The sequence below is a fragment of the Somniosus microcephalus genome, chromosome 16 (genome assembly GCF_052327205.1).
Source record: "Somniosus microcephalus isolate GS21.2 chromosome 16, FLI_Smic_1.0, whole genome shotgun sequence".
NCBI lineage: Eukaryota > Metazoa > Chordata > Chondrichthyes > Squaliformes > Somniosidae > Somniosus > Somniosus microcephalus.
In genome coordinates this window covers 31834436-31853589 of record NC_141002.1, presented here as the reverse complement: position 1 = coordinate 31853589, position 19154 = coordinate 31834436, and the positions used below count along the sequence as shown (strand labels likewise).

The window sequence follows — 19154 nt, the reverse complement described above, 5'->3', positions numbered from 1 at the left end:
CTTTTCAGCCCAAGCCTGAATGTCATCCATGTCTTGCTGCATGCAGGTATAGACTGCTTCATTATCTGAGGAGTTGTGAATGGAACTGAACTTTGTGCAATCATTAGCGAACATCCCCACTTCTGACCTTATGATGGAGAGAAGGTCATTGATGAAGCAGTTGAAGATGGTTGGGCCTAGGACACTGCCCTGAGGAACTCCTGCAGTGATGTCCTGGGGCTGAGATGATTGACCTCCAACAATCACAACCATCTTCCTTTGTGCGAGGTATGATTCAAGCCAGTGGAGAGTTTTCCCCCGATTCCCATTGACTTCAATTTTACTAGGGCTCCTTGATGCCACACCTGGTCAAATATTGCCTTGATGTCAAGGGCAGTCACTCTCACCTCACCTCTGGAATTCAGCTCTTTTGTCCATGTTTGGACCAAGGCTGTAATGAGGTCTGGAGCTGAGTGGTCTTGGCGGAACCCAAACTGAGCATCTCAGTTGTTCTCCTTAAAGCACAGAAGGCTAAGATGAGATTTGACAGAGGTGTTTAAAATCATGAAGGGTAAACAAAGAGAAACTGTTTCCAATGGCTGAGGGGTCAATAACCAGATGGCACAGATTTAAGGTGATTGGCAAAAGAACCAGAGGCGACATGAGGAAAAACTTTTTAACGTATTGAGTGGTTAGGATTTGGAATGCCTGATACGGTGGTGGGTACAGATTCAATAGTAGTCTTCAAAAGGGAATTGGATAAATACTTGAAGGAGAAAAAAATGCAGGGAAACGGGGAAAGAGTTGGGGAGTGGGACTAACTGGATTGCTCTACAAAAGAGCCAGCATAGACTCGATGGGCCGAATGGCCACCTTCTGTGCTGTACTATTCAATGATTTTATTGATTCTATGTAGAGGTCACTAACTAGGATACTTGAATATAGAAGGAAAAACTTGCATTTATATAACACTTTTTACGACCTCAGGATGCCCCAAAGCACTTACCGTCAATGAGGTACTTTTGAAGTGCAGTCACTGTTGTAATGTAGGAAACGCGGCATCCAATTTGTGCACAGCAAGCTCCCACAGACAGGAATGAGATAAATTACCAAATAATCTGTTTTAGTGATGTTGGTTTGACTTGGATGAAGGGACCGAGTGTACTGTAGCCAAATTTGCTGATGATACAAAGATAGGTGGGTTAGCAAGTTGTGAGGAGGACACAAAGAGTCTGCAAAGGGATATAGATAGGCTAAGTGAGTGGGCAAAACATTGGCAGATGGCGTACAATGTGGGAAAATGTGAGGTTATCCACTTTGGAAGGAAGAATGAAAAAGCAAATTATTATTTAAATGGAGTGAGACTATAAAATGCCTCAGTACAAAGGGATCTGGGGGTCCTAGTACATGAAACACAAAAAGATAGCATGCAGGTACAGCAAGTAATTAGGAAGGCTAATGGAATGTTGGCTTTTATTGCAAGGGGTATGGAGTATAAAAGTAGGGAAGCTTTGATGCAACTTTACAGGGCGCTGGTGAGACCGCACCTAGAGTACTGCGTACAGTTGTGGTCTCCATATTTAAGGAAGGATATACTTGCATTGGAGGCAGTACAGAGAAGGTTCACTAGGTTGATTCCTGGGATGAAGGGGTTGACGTATGGCGAAAGGTTGAGCAGTTTGGGCCTATTCTCATTGGAGTTTAGAAGAATGAGAGGTGATCTTATTGAAACATATGAGATTGTGAGGGGGATTGACAGGGTGGATGCTGAGAGGATGTTTCCCCTAGTGGGGGTATCTAGAACTAGGGGGCATAGTTTCAGAATAAGGGGTCGCCCATTTAAGATGGAGATGAGAAGGAATTTCTTCTCTGAGGGTTGTGAATCTTTGGAATTCTCTACCCAGGAGAGCTGTGGAGGTGGAGTCACTGAATATATTCAAGGTGGAGATTGACAGACATTTGAACTACAAGGGAGTCAAGGGGTATGGGGAGAGAGCGGGAAAGTGGTGTTGAGGACAAGATTGGATCAGCCATGATCTTATTGAATGGTGGAGCAGGCTCGAGGGGCCGATTGGCCCACTCCTGCTCCTGTTTCTTAGGTTGTTGTGATTGAGTGATAAATGTTGGCCTGGACACTGGGGAGAACTCCCCAGCTTTTCTTTGAATCGTGGTGGTGGGATCTTTTACATCGACCTGAGAGGCCAGACGGGGCCTCGGTTTAACGTCGCATCCAAAAGACGGCACCTCTGACAGTGCAGCGCTCCCTCAGCACTGCACTGGGAGTGTCAGCCCAGCTTATGTGCTCAAATCTCTGGAGTGGGACTTGAACCCACAACCTTCTGACTGGCATGTAAAGTTGAAATATACACAGCAGAGAAATTGTGCAATTTCTTTGTGTTTTCTATATTGCATATATTATGTTTTACACTTGTTTACTTTGTGATTTTTTTTATTTTTGCATTCATCATGCATTTCCTTTCGATATATTTTCCATCTCCTTATTCTATTGTTTCTCTCTCACCTTATCATGTCTGGGATTTGACCTAACGCGGTTGACATTTGCACACATCCCCACCCACCAACCCCCCTCCCAACGTTGTTAGGCAGCTGATGTGACGCTCTGCTCTCGCTTGACTGTCATATGATCGCTGGCTGCGGAGCTGGAGGGGAGGCGAGGAGAAGGCAGAGCAGAGCTGAGCCGAGCCCAATCGTGTGGCGAGACAACTGGAAGAGAAATAGAAGGAGGAAGTGCAGCCGAAAGTGGAGGCAGGGGGCCGGGGCTGGAGCCGGGGCCGGAGACAGGAACATGAGCATGTTGGTGCTGATCAATAAGCTGCTGGACTGGTTCAAGTCTCTGTTCTGGAAGGAGGAGATGGAGCTGACCCTGGTCGGGCTGCAGTACTCGGGCAAGACGACGTTTGTGAATGTGATAGCGGTACAGTGAGCCACTTGCCCGCCATGGGCTGCCATTAACCAGTGTCTGTGCTTCATTGTGTTTTTAAATTTTTTATTATTATTCATCTCCTGTCACCCCTGACAACCAGGAGGGGAGCAGGCCCTGACATCAGGGCAGAGCTTATCTCTTGGCCTCTTCACCTCCCCCACCTCAACAATTCCTTGCCATTGAAACCACTCACTTTTTACTGAAACGGAAAGCCCTTTTTCTGGATGGGGATCCCAGGGCTGGCTTGCCCCTCTGCGGCCTGTACGCTTGGGTACCTGTTCAGGCGTGTGTGAGGAGGAGCCCAAGCTCCCCTCCATCACAGCACTGTGCCCAGTAAATCTCTCCTAGAAACAGGCTTATCATCATTCCCTCTGAATAATTACATTTTATAGCTCGATGCTTTGCTTTTTATTCCCTATTTAAAAATATTGTTTGCAGTTTTTATTATATATTAAAAAAAATATATATATATTTAAGATCTGTTTCACTTCCACCCCACCCCAAATGTGATGTGCATCATTTTGTGTGTGTGTATATATAAAACAGATTTGGTCATTATCACATTGCTGTTTGTGGGACCTTGCTGTGTGCAAATTGGCTGTCGCGTTTCCTACATTACAACAGTGACTTTTTTTAAAATTCAAAAGTAATTAATGGGGCTGTATAGTGCTTTGAGACGTCCGGTGGTCGTGAAAGGCGCTATATAAACGCAAGTCTTTTATTTATTTATTTATTTATTTATATATCTATATCTGTGTGTGCACACACATGGTGCTGTCATGTGTGGTCCAGCAGAGCCAAGTCACCTGATGTTGCACAAGCCCTTCCCCAGGAAATAAGAAACTGAATCATCCTCCTCATGTAGACTGCATTAGTAGCATCACAAATGATTTTCAGTTACAAATTCTACGGCTGGGATGATGCATTAGAAATTAATATTTGTTTCCTCCCCTCTTGCAACATTTTAAATGACATATTCTGGTCTTGCATTAATTAAATTTAATATTGATATCCTACAGTTTCCCTTTAACTTCCTGAGCAGTAGGAGACCTTCCCAGCTTCCAGACAAACTTAAAGGGATTTCTGTAGATCGTTCTAGAAATTAAGCTGGCTGTGAGGACAAGAGTAAATAAAATTTCTTCGCTTTGAAATGTTAAATAAAAGTTTTTTTTATTTTGGTGCAAAATTCTTTCTCCTGTGCTGTGTGATTCTATGAAATTCATTGCCATTCGTCAAGCAGGTTAAGGTTATGAAAAATCTGACTCCTCACTGCGAAGTGTACACTGTAATTGGATAAAGTAATTAGAGCAATACAATAAAACCCAGTATATAATTTTTTTGAAAATGCACAAAAATCAGTAATTGCTGCAGATACATTCTATTGTATTTCTGAATTAGAAGATTGTGCATATATTATAAGTAAATAAAATCTGGTTTGGGATTGTTAGGTATCCAGTATCCTATAAGTTACGTCCCCTCAATATAAATGATGCATAAATTCATCTGCTTCAAGTCTCGTTGTGAAGAATGGTCATAAGACCTGAAATGTTAACCCTACCATCCTCGCTCCTCAGATGCTGCCTGACCTCTAAGCGTTTCCAGCATTTTCTGTTTTTATTCCAAATAATTATTGCCCATCCTGTTTTCTTTATTAGTAGACCACTGTTCTCCTTTTCACCCCACCTCTCCTGAGGATGCTGACTCATCAGAAAAAAAAGAAAACTGATTATCTGGTCATTATCTCATTTCTGTGTGACTGTGATTGTGGTAAACTATTCCTCTTGTCTGCAGCCTTTGACACGTTTGACCACACCATCCTCCTCCAAAGCCTCTCCTCCGTCGTCCAGCTTGGTGGGATTGCCCTTGCCTGGTTCCATTCCTAATTATCCAGTCGTAGCCAGACAATCGCCTGTAATGGCTTCTCTTCCCTCTTCTGCACCGTTACCTCTGTGGTCCTCCAAGGACCTATCCTTGGCCCCCTCCTATTTCTCATTCACATGCTGCCTCTCGGCGATATGATCTGAAAACAGTGTCGGGTTCCACATGCACGCTGGTGACACATAGCTCTACCTCACCACCACCTCTCTCGACCCCTCCACTGCCTCTGATTTGTCACGCTGCTTGTCCGACATCCAGTATCGGATGAGCAGAAATTTCCTCCCAACCAAATATTGGGAAGTCCGATATTTGATCCCCGCCACAAACTCCGTTCCTTAGCCACCAACTCTATCCCTCACCCAAGCTACACTCTGAGGCTGAACCAGACCATTCGTAACCTTGATGTCTTATTTGACCCCGAGCTGAGCTTCCGATGCTATTTCCTCTCAATCCACCTCCATAATGTCGCCCGTCTCCGCCTTGCCTCAATTCATCTGAGTTCAGTTTGATGTAGTGTATATGGATTTTAGCAAGGCTTTTGATAAGGTCCCACATGGCAGACTGGTCACGAAAGTAAAAGCCCATGGGATCCAAGGCAAGTTGGATCCAAAATTGGCTCAGAACTAGAAAGCAAAGGCTTATGGTTGATGGGTGTTTTTGTGACTGGAAGGCTGTTTCCAGTGGGGTTCCGCAGAGCTCAGTACTAGGCCCCTTGCTTTTTGTGATATATATCAATGATTTAGACTTGAATGTAGGGGGTATGATTAAGAAGTTTGCAGATGATACAAAAATTGGCCGTACGGTGGATAATGAAGAAGAAAGCTGCAGACTGCAGGAAGATATCAATGGACTGGTCAGGTGGGCAGAACAGTGACAAATGGAATTCAATCTGGAGAAGTGTGAGGTAATGAATTTGGGGAGGGCTAACAAGGCAAGGGAATACACAATAAATGGTAGGACACTGATAAGGAACAGAGGGACCTTGGCGTGCATGTCCACAGATCCCTGAAGGTAGCAGGACAGGTAGATAAGGTGGTTAAGAAGGCATATGGGATACTTGCCTTTATTCGCCGAGGCATAAAATATAAGAGCAGGGAGGTTATGCTTGAACTGTATAAAACGCTAGTTAGGCCTCAGCTAGAGTACTGCGTATAGTTCTGGTCACCACATTCCAGGAAAGATGTGATTGCGCTAGAGAGGTTACAGAGGAGATTTACCACAGCTAGAGTACTGCGTATAGTTCTGGTCACCACATTCCAGGAAAGATGTGATTGCGCTAGAGAGGTTACAGAGGAGATTTACCAGGATGTTGCCTGGACTGGAGAATTTTAGCTATGAGGAAAGATTTGAGAGGCTGGGGTTGTTTTCTTTGGAACAGAGAATGCTGAGGGGAGACCTAATTGAGGTGTATAAAATTAAGGGGCCTAGATAGAGTGAATAGGAAGGAACTATTTCCCTTAGCAGAAGGGTCAATAACCAGGGGGCATAGATTTAAAGTAATTGGTCAAGTTTAGAGGGGATTTGAAGATCATTTTTTTTTCAACCCAGAGGGTGGTGGGGGTCTGGAACTCACTGCCTGAAAGGGTGGTAGAGGCAGAGACCCTCATCACATTTAAAAAGTACTTGTAGGTTATGGCACTTCAAGTGCATATCCAAGGCTACTGACCAAGTGCTGGAAAGTGGGATTAGGGTGTCATTAGCTTTGTCAGTCGGCACGGACAAGATGGGCCGAATGGCCTCTTTCTATGCTGTAAATTTCTATGATTCTATGATCTGCTGCTATGCCTTTGTTACCTCTAGACTTGACTGTTCCAATGCTTTCTCGGCCGGCCTACCACCTTGCACTCTCGTTAACTTGAGCTCATCCAAAACTCTGCTGCCTGTATCCTAACTCGCACCAAGTCCCGATCACCATCACGCCTGTGCTCGCTGGCCTACATTGGCTCCCGGTCCAGCAACGCTTTGATTTTAACATTCTTATCCTTGTTTTCAAATCCCTCCATGGTCTCGCCTCTTACTATCTCTGTAACCTCCTCCAGCCCTACAACCCTCCAAGATCTCTACGCTCCTTCAATTCTGGCCTCTTGCACGTTCTTGATTTTAATTGCTTCATCATTGGTGGCCGTGCCATCAGCTGCCTGGGCTCTAAACTCTGGTATTCCCTTTCTAAACCTCTCCGCCTCACTACCTCTCTCTACTCCTTTAAGAACATAAGAAATAGGAACAGGAGTAGGCCATTTGGCTCCTTGAGCCTGCTCTGCCATTTAATAAGATCATGGCTGATCTTCTACCTCCACTCCACTTTCCTGCAATATCCCCATATCCCTTGATTCCCTTAATATCCAAAAATCTATCGATCGCTGTCCTGAATATACTCAACGACTGAGTCTCCACAGCCCTCTGGGGTGGGGAATTCAAAGATTCACCACCCTCTGAGTGAAGAAATTACTCCTCATCTCAGTCCTAAATGGCCGACCCTTTATTCTGAGACTGTGACCCCCTGGTTCTAGACTCCACAGCCAGGGGAAACATCTACCCTGTCAAGTCCTGTAAGAATTTTGTATGTTTCAATGAGATCACCTCTCATTCTTCTAAACTCCAGAGAATCTAGGCTTAGTCTACTCAATCTGTCCTCATAGGACAATCCCCCCATCCCAGGATCCTGCCTGGTGTACCTTCGTTGCACTCCTTCTATGGCAGGTATATCCTTCCTTAGGTAAGGAGACCAAAACTGTACACAATACTCCAGGTGTGGTCTCACCAGGGCCCTATATAATTGAAGTACGACATCTTTACTCTTATACTCAAATCCTCTTGTAATAAAGGCCAACATACCATTTGCTTTCCTAATTGCTTGCTCTACCTGCATGTTAACTTTCAGTGTTTCGTGTACAAGGACACCCAGGTCCCTCTGAACACCATAATTTCCCAATCGCTCACCATTTAAAAAAAAAAATACTCTGCTTTTCTGTTTTTCCTACAAAAGTGGATAACTTCACATTTCTCCACATTATATTCCATTTGCCATGTTCTTGCTCACTCACTTAGCCTGTCTATACCCCCTTGAAGCCTCCTTGCATCCTCCTCACAACTTACATTCCCACCCAGCTTTGTATCATCAGCAAACTTGGATATATTACATTTGGTCCCCTCATCCAAATCATTGATATAGATTGTGAATAGCTGAGGCCCAAGCACTGATCATTGCGGTATCCCACTAGTTACAGCCTGCCAACCTGAAAATGACCCGTTTATTCCTACTCTCTGTTTTCTGTCCGTTAACCACTCCTCAATCCATGCTAATATATTACCCCCAATCCCATGAGCCCTAATTTTGTTTAATAACCTCTTGTGTGGCACCTTATCGAATGCCTTCTGAAAATCCAAATACAGGAAACTTTGTGATATCCGGCACCGACGGGACCGGCGTGTTGCCGATCTATCAAAACTGCCGGACATACAAAGTTAATGTTGAAGCATACGGAGGTTTTCATCTCCGTATCTGACAACAAACACTGTTGCTTAGCAACAGCTTCTAAAGAGTCGGCTGCAGCTGCAAGCGTCTCTAGCTGAAGCTGTTGCTATAGCTACAGACCTTGCAATGGCTGAGTGGGGAAAAAAAAAGAACGAGATCTAAAAAAAACTTACAGAAAACGGCTCCTGATTTTTGCCGTTAGATCGAGTATTCCGGACATACAACCTCCGGATAAACCAAAGTTTCCTGTATATCACATCCACGGGTTCCCTCTCATCTATTCTGCTAGTTACAACCTCAAAAACCTCTAATAGATTCGTCAAACACAATTTCCCTTTCATAAATCCGTGTTGACTTTGCCCAATCCTATTATTATTTTCTAAGTGCCCTGTTACCACGTCCTTAAAAATAGATTCTAGCATTTTCCCTACTACTGATGTCAGGCTAACTGGTCTGTAGTACCCCATTTTCTCTCTCCCTCCTTTCTTAAATAGTGGGATTACATTTGCCACCTTCCAATCTGCGGGAACCGTTCTAGTATCTATGGAATTTTGGAAAATGACAACCAATGCATCTGCTATGTCTGTAGCCACCTCTTTCAAAACCCGAGGATGTAGGCCATCAGGTCCAGGAGATTTGTCGGCTTTCAGTCCCATTAATTTCTCCAGTACTATTTTTTTACTAATACTAATTTCTTTCAGTTCCTCATTCTCGCTAGAGCCTTGGTTCTCCACTATTTCCGGGAATTTTTTTGCGTCTTCCGTGAAGACAGACACAAAGTATTTGTTTAATTTCTCTGCCGTTTCCTTATTCCCCATTATAATTTCTCATGTTTCAGCCTGTAAGGGACCCACATTTACTTTCCCTAATCTTTTCCTTTTTGCATACCTATAGAAGCTTTTACAGTCTGTTTTTATGTGTCTCGCTAGTTTACTCTCATATTCTATATAAGATGCTCTTTAAAACCTACCGCTTCACCTAATATCCCCTTATGTGCTTCAGTGTCAAATTTTGTTTTTAACACGCCTGTGAAGTGCCTTAGGACGTTTTACTACATCAAAAGCGCTATATAAATACAAGTTGCTGTTTGTGGGAGCTTGCTGTGTGCAAATTGTTTGCTGCGTTTCCTACATTACAACAGAAACTGCACTTCAGCAGTACTTACGATAGCAAAATACTGCAGATGCTGGAAATCCGAAATAACAACAGAAAATGCTGGAAAAACTCAGCAGGCCAGGCAACATCCGTGGAGAGAAATTAGAGTCAACGTTTCGGGTCAAAACCCTTTATCAGGACTAAAGAGGCACAGGGAATGAAATAGATGAAGAGGCCAGGCTGGGAGAGAACAAAAGAGAAGAGACATTAAGAGGTATTCAAAACGAGACGAGATGGTGATCGGACTAGCGGAGACAAAAGACAGCTCTAGATTAGGTGTGAAATGCGCTGGCAGAATGGGAGACAGCTGCCATGTGGGAGAGAGAAAAAAAGGAAGCGGGGGGGGGAGGGAAAAACCAAAACAAAGGTGTGGATAAAAAATATAAGTAAAAATGTAATAGGGGCCGAGGTTATGATCTGAAATTGTTGAACTCGACATTGAGTCCGGAAGGCTGTAAAGTGCCTAATCAGCAGATGAGGTGCTGTTCCTCGAGTTTACGTTGAGCTTCCGTGGAACAATGCAAGAGGCCAAGGACGGTGAGGTCCGAGTGGGAATGGAGTGGTGAATTAAAATGACAGGCGACCGGAAGCTCGGGGTCACCCTTACGGACTGAATGGAGGTGTTCCGCAAAGCGGTCACCCAATCTGCGTTTGGTCTCCCCAATGTAGAGGAGACCGCATCGTGAGCAGCGAATACAGTATACTAGATTGCAAGAAGTACAAGTAAATCGCTGTTTCACCTGGAAGGGGTGTTTGGGGCCCTGGACAGTGGGAAGTAGGGAGGTATAAGGGCAGGTGTTACATCTCCTGCACTTGCACGGGAAGGTGCCAGGCGAAGGGGAAGGGGTGCTGGGGGTGATAGAGGAGTGGACTAGGGTGTCTCGGAGGGAGCGGTCCCTGCGGAATGCTGAAAGGGGAGGGGAAGATGTGTTTGAACTGCCGCCGTGACATCGGCCGTCTCCATTTCCCTGCTCCCCTCACTCACTCCAACCTACCTCCCTCTGAACTTGCAGCACTCCATTCTCTTAGATCCAACCCTGACATTGTCATTAAACCTGCTGACAAGGGTGGTGCTGTTGTTGTTTGACGAACTGACCTTACCTAGCGGAAGCTGAACGCCAACTCTCCGACACCACCTCCTACCTCCACCTGGACCATGACCCCACTACCGAACATCAAACCACCGTTTCCAAGACTGTCACTGACCTCATCTCCTCTGGAGATCTTCCCCCCGCGGCCACCAACCTCATAGTTCCCCAACCCCGCACAGCCCGCTTCTACCTCCTTCCCAAGATCCACAAACAGGACTGCCCTGGTAGACCCATCGTTTCAGCCTGTTCTTGCCCACGGAACTTATCTCTTCCTATCTCAACTCTATCTTTTCTCCCCTTGTCCAGTCACTTCCCACCTACATCCGCGACTCTTCGGACACCCTCCGCCACTTTAACAGTTTCCAGTTTCCTGGCCCCAACCGCTTCCTTTTCACCATGGACGTACAATCCCTCTACACCTCCATCCCCCACCAGGATGGCCTGAGGGAGTTCCGCTTCTTCCTTGAACAGAGGCCCGACCAGTCCCCATCCACCACTACCCTCCTCCGCCTGGCTGAACTTGTTCTCACATTGAACAACTTCTCCTTTAACGCCACTCATTTCCTCCAAATCAAAGGTGTTGCTATGGGTACCCGCATGGGTCCTAGCTATGCCTGCCTTTTCGTGGGATATGTGGAACACTCTTTGTTCCAGTCCTACTCAGGTCCCCTCCCTCACCTCTTTTTCCGATACATTGATGACTGTATCGGTGCCGTTTCCTGCTCTCGCCCTGAACTAGACAATTTCATTCACTTTGCCTCCAATTTCGACCCTTCCCTCATCTTCACATGGTCCATCTCTGACTCTTCCCTTCCCTTCCTCGACTTCTCTGTCTCCATCTCTGAGGATAGGTTATTGACCAATATTCACTACAAGCCCACTGACTCCCACAGCTACCTGGACTACACTTCTTCCCACCCCGCCTCCTGAAAGGACTCTATTCCATTCTCCCAGTTTCTCCGTCTCCGCAGCATCTGCTCCGACGATGCCACCTTCGACACCAGTGCTTCCGACATGTCTTCCTTTTTCTTCAACCGAGGATTCCCCTCTACCGTGGTTGACACGGCCCTCGACCGTGTCTGTTCTATCTCCCGCACTTCTGCCCTCACCCCTGCCCCTCCCTCCCGGAACCACGATAGGGTTCCCCTTGTCCTCAACTTTCACCCCACCAGCCTCCACATTCAACGGATCATCCTCCGCCATTTCCGCCACCTCCAAAGTGATCCCACCACCAAACGCATCTTCCCCTCCCCTCCCCTTTCAGCATTCCGCAGGGACCGCTCCCTCCGAGACTCCCTAGTCCACTCCTCTATCACCCCCAGCACCCCTTCCCCTTCGCCTGGCACCTTCCCGTGCAAGCGCAGGAGATGTAACACCTGCCGTTATACCTCCCCACTTCCCACCGTCCAGGGCCCCAAACACCCCTTCCAGGTGAAACAGCGATTTATTTGTACTTCTCGCAATCTAGTATACTGTATTCGCTGCTCACGATGCGGTCTCCTCTACATTGGGGAGACCAAACGCAGATTGGGTGACCGCTTTGCGGAACACCTCCGTTCAGTCCGTAAGGGTGACCCCGAGCTTCCGATCGCCTGTCATTTTAATTCACTGCTCCATTCCCACTCGGACCTCACCGTCCTTGGCCTCTTGCATTGTTCCACGGAAGCTCAACGTAAACTCGAGGAACAGCACCTCATCTTCCGATTAGGCACTTTACAGCTTTCCAGACTCAGTATCGAGTTCAACAATTTCAGATCATAACCTCGGCCCCTATTACATTTTTACTTATATTTTTTATCCACACCTTTGTTTTGGTTTTTCCCTCCCCCACCCCCCCCCCCGCCCCCGCCCCCCCGCTTTCCTTTTTTTCTCTCTCCCACATGACAGCTGTCTCCCATTCTGCCAGCGCATTTCGCACCTAATCTAGAGCCGTCTTTTGTCTCCACTAGTCCTATCACCATCTCGTATCGTTTTGAATACCTCTTAATGTCTCTTCTCTTTTGTTCTCTCCCAGCCTGGCCTCTTCATCTATTTCATTCCCTGTGCCTCTTTAGTCTTGATAAAGGGTTTTGACCCAAAACGTTGACTCTAATTTCTCTCCACAGATGTTGCCTGGCCTGCTGAGTTTTTCCAGCATTTTCTGTTGTTGCTTCAGCAGTACTTAATTGACTGTAAAGCTATTTTGGATGTCCTGCGCTCATGAAAGACGCTATATAAATGCAAGTTTTTTTATCTTCATACTGGAGTATGGTGCCTTGGGTGCTAGCAACCCCTCCAGTACGTTGTCCCAAGTGACTTTTCTTCATTTGTGATTTAGACAGTGACTGTTAATGTGCAAATTAATCACCTGAGGTGATTCCAGTGAAGCCCACTTAGTTTTCTAATTTCCTGAGGCTGATTGCAATTCCCCCATTGTTGACTAGCTAAGATCAAGGAACTCAGCAGAACCAAGGAATGAAACCTCGGATCTTTCTAGTTTGATTGGATCTATGCTACACTGGGTGGTGCCTTTACACAATGAGTATTGAGGGAACTCAGAAATGTCCTTCTAAATCTTCGCTGCTCTACAGGTTTTGAGAGATTATTTCACTAACACGTATCAGGAGCTAATAGTGTCCACCTATCTGTTTTCTTTCTAATGTCATTGGTTACAAAGTCAGGGAACATTTTGCAGTGGAGGCCAGTTTTGCTGATGTATTAGCATTTCGCTCCTTGATTCTTGCCCTGAAGTCAGCAGCATGAAAACTGCCCTCTTGTGAAAATGAGCTACACTCATAAGAAACATAGAAACATAGAGATAGGAACAGGAGTAGGCCATTCGGCCCTTCGAGCCTGCTCCGCCATTCAATGAGATCATGGCTGATCTTACCAGTTCAGTACCCCGTCCCCGCCTTTTCTCCGTAACCCTTAATCCCCTTAGCCTTCAGAAATATATCCAATTCTCTCTTGAAAATATTTATTGAATTAGCCTTCACAGCCCTCTGTGGCAGGGAATTCCACAGGCTCACCACTCTTTGAGTGAAGAAATTCTTCCTCATCTCTGTTTTAAATGATTTGCCTGCTATTTTTAGACTGTGGCCCCTGGTTCTGTGCTCCCCGGCCATTGGAAACATTCTCTCTGAATTCAGCCTGTCCAGGCCTGCCATAATTTTATATGTTTCGATGAGATCCCCTCTCAATCTTCTAAACTCCAGTGAGTAGAAGCCCAAACTATTTAATCTCTCTTCGTAGGTCATTCCCGCCATTCCAGGTATCAGCCTGGTGAATCGCCGTTGCACTCTTTCCATGGCAAGAACATCCTTCCGCAGATGGGGCGACCAAAACTGTACACAATACTCCAGATGCGGTCTCACCAGCACCTTGTACAGCTGTAGTAAGGTATCCCTATTCCTATACTCGAACCCCCTTGATATGAAGGCCAACATACCATTTGCCTTCTTAATCGCCTGTTGCACCTGCATGCTCTCCTTCAGTGACTGGTGCACAAGAACACCCAGGTCCCTCTGTACTTCCCCATCTCCCAATCTATTGCCATTTAGATAATAATCTACCCTCCTGTTTTTACCCCCAAAGTGGATAACCTCGCATTTATCCACATTATAGTGCATCTGCCACGTATCCGCCCATTCCCCCAACCTGTCCAAATCGCACTGTAGCCTCCTGACATCCTCATCAGAGCCCACCCCTCCTCCTAGTTTAGTGTCGTCAGCGAATTTGGAAATATTGCATCCAATTCCCTGATCCAGATCATTTATATATATTGTGAACAGCTGGGGTCCCAGGACAGATCCTTGCGGCACCCCGCTGGTCACTGCCTGCCACTCCGAAAACGAGCCGTTTATTCCAACTCTCTGTTTTCTATCCGCCAGCCAGTTCTCTATCCACGTTAATACTTTGCCCCCAATCCCATGAGCCTTAATTTTGCATGATAATCTTTTGTGTGGAACCTTATCGAAGGCTTTCTGGAAGTCAAGGTACACCACATCCACTGGCTCTCCCCCATCTATTTTACCAGTTACTTCCTCAAAAAATTCCAGCAGATTAGTCAAACACGATTTACCCTTTGTAAATCCATGTTGACTCTGTCCGATCCTTTCCCCATTTGTCAAGTGCTCCGCTATTTTATCCTTAATAATGGACTCTAGCATTTTGCCCACAACCGATGTAAGGCTTACTGGTCTATAATTCCCTGCTTTCTCTCTACCCCCCTTTTTAAATATTGGGGTAACATTAGCTACCCTCCAATCCACGGGTACTGTTCCCGAGTCAATGGAGTTCCGGAAGATGATCCTTAGAGCATCTGCTATCTCCAGGGCCACCTCCTTAAGTACCCTAGGATGTAGTTTATCAGGCCCCGGGGATTTGTCGGCCTTCAGTCCCCTCAACTTACCCAACACCATATCCCTAGAGATACTAATTTCTGTCAGCTCCTCCCTCTCATTAGTCCCTATGTTTGCCGATATTCCTGGGAGGTTATTTGTGTCCTCCTTTGTGAATACAGAACCAAAGTATGAGTTTAATTGGTCTGCCATTTCCTTATTCTCCATTATATATTCTCCCGAATCGGACTGCAAGGGACCGACTTGGGATTTTACCAGTCTTTTCCTCCTGATATACCGATAAAAGCTTTTGCAGTCTGTCTTTATGTTTGCTGCAAGTTTACTTTCGTATTCTATTTTCCCCTTCCTGATTAATCCCTTTGTCCTCTTTTGCTGTATCCTGTACTGCCCCCAATCTTCCGGTCTGGTGCTTTTTTTTGCCAGTTGATATGCCCTTTTTTTTGATTTTATGCTGTCCCTAATTTCCCTCGTTATCCACGGTTGAGTCACCTTTTTAGGTTTATTTTTATGCCAAACCGGTATAAACATGTTCTGGAATTCTTCCATTCTATCTTTGAATGCTTGCCATTGTCTATCCACTGTCAATCCCCCCAGAAACACCACCCAATCAATCTTACCCAATTCCCGTCTCATACCCTCGTAATTCCCTTTATTTAAGTTCTGGACCTTAGTCTCTGATTCAATTTCCTCACTCTCCATCTCGACTGAGAGCTCGATCATATTATGATCGCTCTGACCCAAGGGGCCTCGTACAAGAAGATTGCTGATAAGTCCCTTCTCATTGCACAATACCCAGTCTAAAATGGCCTGATCTCGAGTCGGCTCCTCGACATATTGGTCCAGATAACCGTCCCGAAAACATTCCAGGAATTCCTCCTCCTCAGAATTTTTACTAATTTGGGTAGTCCAATCAATATGTAAATTAAAGTCACCCATGATGACAGCTGTGCTCTTATCGCACGCTTCTCTAATTTCCCTTTTTATGCCTTCCCTCACCTCCATATTACTATTTGGAGGCCTATATATCACACCCACTAACGTTTTCCTCCCCTTGCTATTTCTCATTTCTACCCATACAGATTCCGTTTCATCCGAGTTAATATCCTTCCTTTCCATTGCATTAATCCCCTCCTTTACCAGCAATGCTACCCCACCTCCCCTACCTTTTTGCCGATCCTTCCTAAATATTGTATATCCCTGGATGTTAAGTTCCCAGCCTTGCCCACCCTGCAGCCACGTTTCTGTAATCCCAATCAAATCATACTTGTTTACCTCTATTTCCACAACTAATTCATCCACCTTGTTCCTAATGCTTCTAGCATTAAGATACAAAGCCTTCAGGCTTGCTTTTTTCACACTCTCATTATGAATTAGTTTGGCCCTTTGTGTTTCTCTCCTTTGCTTATTGCTTCTCACCTTTCTACCATCTATTTCTGACTTCATATGACTTCCCTCTTTTCCACTACCTAGGTTCCCATCCCCCTGCCAAATTAGTTTAAATCCTCCCGAACCGCCCTAGAAAATATTACCCCGAGGACATCGGCTCCCTCACAGTTCAGGTGTAGACCGTCCCCTTGGTACAGGTCACTCCTTCCCAAGAACTGGTTCCAATGCCTCAAGAATTTAAATCCCTCTCCCTTGCACCACTGCTCAAGCCACGTATTTAGCTTATCTATCTTACTCTCTCTAAACTTATTAGCTCGTGGCACTGGTAGCAATCCAGAGATTACTACCTTTGAGGTCCTACTTTTCAATTTAGCTCCTAACTCCCTAAATTCAGCTTGTAGGACCTCCTCCCTCTTTTTACCTACATCGTTGGTACCTACATGTACCACGACAACTGGCTGATCCCCCTCCCCCTTCAGAATGCTCTGCACCCGCTCCGAGACATCCTTGACCCTTGCACCAGGGAGGCAACATACCATCTTGGAGTCTCGGTCTCGGCCACAGAAACTCCTATCTATCCCCCTTACAATTGAATCCCCTATCACTATAGCCCTATCCCTCTTTTTCCCGCCCTTCTGTGCAGCAGAGCCAGTCATGGTGCCCTGAACCTGGCTGCTGGTGCCTTCCCCTGATAAGTCATCTCCCCCAACAAGAAATAATGGTAGAGAAAAAAAAAAATGGGTGGCTCTCCTCAGCTCCTGCACGGTGGATTGGAAACTGTTATTTGGTGACAACTGCAGAAAATGAAGCACTCTGACAATGTTTCTTTGTCGTTCCAGTATAATTGTTTTATGGCAAATCAGGCCTTTTCCCTCCTTCATTCCCACACGTAAGGCTGCAATACAAATAATTTTCTTTCCTGAAGCTGATAGGTGGTTTCGTATGATTAATCGAACTGCATCATCTTGTATGTGAGATGAATCACCCTGCTAAAGGCAGTCTTAAATTGGCAAGCCTCTTTCTCTCTGCATAGTATACACCTTAAATGGCGTATCATCATGGTGAACATGATTCCATCCAATTCTTTTGCAGTGGCATTTTATGTCCTACGCAAAGCCTTGAAATGTTAATGGATTGTGCCTCTCCACACTCAGTTTGCATTCTTGTTTCACGTACTCATCAGCCCATTGTGCATTCCCTTTTATCCAATGTATTTACCTGATATGGATTGAAATGATTAATTCTAACCATGCTCCTCCTGAGCTTTTGCCTTATTACTTGTGAAAAATTGAAAACAAATCTGTGAAGAAAGGTTACTCGTAAACAGAATTACCTCACTCAGTTTTTAAATCCTTATTTAGTATCTAACTAGCATTTTTGTACTAGAATGTTAATTTTGCAGTGCAGGCTAGTTCTTTATGTTGTCTGGCTTTTCCAGTTTGTATTGATCACCAGGGTTGCAATTTTTTTAATATTTGGTCTTGCGATGTGAGCATCATTGGCTGCACTGTTCTTATTGACCATCCCAAGTTGCTCTGAGAAAGTGGTGTTGGGCCTTCTCCTTGTGGTTAAGGTGCTCCCACAGTGGGGGGTTCAAGTCTCACTACGGATGTGAGCATATCATCTAGGCTGACGCTTCAGTGCAGTAATGAGGGAGTGCTGCATTGTTTGAGGTACCTTTTTCGGATGAGATGTTACACTGAGGTAGAACTGAAGTAGATCCCATCTACTTGCTCGGGATCCCATGAAGGGGAGCAGGGAGTTTGGGTGTCCTGGCCAGCATTCCTACCTTAACCCACACTGCCAAAAATACATTTGTTTGGTGTACAGGAAACTTTGGTTTATCCGGAGGTTGTATGTCCGGAAACCTCGATCTACCGGCAGAAATCAGGAGCCGTTTTGTTCGTTTTTTTTTCTTCTCGTGGCTTTTTTTTCAACTGTTAGGCTCTGCAAAGTCTTTCTGAAGCTGTTGCTAAGCTACAGAGACGCTTCCAAGGTACGGCCGACTGTTTAGAAGCTGTTGCTAAGCAACAGTGTTTGTTGCCAGATACGGAGCTGCAAATCTCCATATGCTTCAACATTAACGCTGGTTTGTCCGGCAGTTTTGATAGATCGGCAACAGCTCGGTCCCGTCGGTGCCGGATATCACAAAGTTTCCTGTATATGGGACTTTGCCACATGCACATTGGCTGCCATGCCATACAAATGCAAGATTGTTTTCTTCTTTTCCTGCCTGAGTACTTCGCTTCTTCCTGCTTGAATGCTTGGCTGTGAATCCATTCACTTTGGCAAGATTGACGACCATGTACATCCATCCCTTGTCAAATGTTGTTAAATCATCATAAAATATGGCTGGGTAAGTCATTTCATGGCTCTATCCTTACTCCTAAACCTTGTAATTTAACTTGAAAATCTGCATGTCTATGACAGGTTGACTACAAACTGCAGGGAAAGAAAAGTCCCTTGTCATCGACGACTTATGTTTTTTGAGCAACATTTGGTAATTTAGTCAGGTGATCAGTAAGACCTGTGTTGGACACTGTAGAGTATTGGCATGGTTGAGCTCCATTCCAGCCATACACCCAAAAGGTTGGACAAAATCCTTAGTAGGAAATCAAAGGGGCTCCCCTTATCTATGCTGTTAAGGAACACTGCATCTTGTATGTCATCTTAAGAGGTCCAACTGCCCAGTTCTTTTTGCTGCTAGTTGTGCTCTTTACTAGTTCTTTCCTCAATGCCACTACATTTACTTGATCTCTTGTGAGCAACTCTGAAACCTTGAATGTAACATTCTAGCAGTGTACATTGACTCTTCACAGATGTTGTCCAGCCTGCTATTTATTTTCTTCAATATTTCTCAAGATAAGACTTTGATAATGTAACTTGAATCCCTCAAATGTCTGCCA

At 45.2% G+C, this 19154-nt stretch overlaps 1 protein-coding gene across 1 annotated transcript in view; it reads left to right on the top strand.

The window, feature by feature from the left end:
* The first annotated feature begins 2592 nt into the window (after positions 1–2592).
* Positions 2593–19154, top strand: part of LOC147106048 (ADP-ribosylation factor-like protein 8B-A) — a 157023-nt gene continuing 140461 nt past the window's right edge. Inside the window, exon 1 of the mRNA XM_086008752.1 lies at positions 2593–2914. Coding sequence (XP_085864878.1) covers positions 2621–2914 — 294 coding nt within the window. The 5' untranslated portion in view covers positions 2593–2620. The remainder of the gene's footprint in view (positions 2915–19154) is intronic.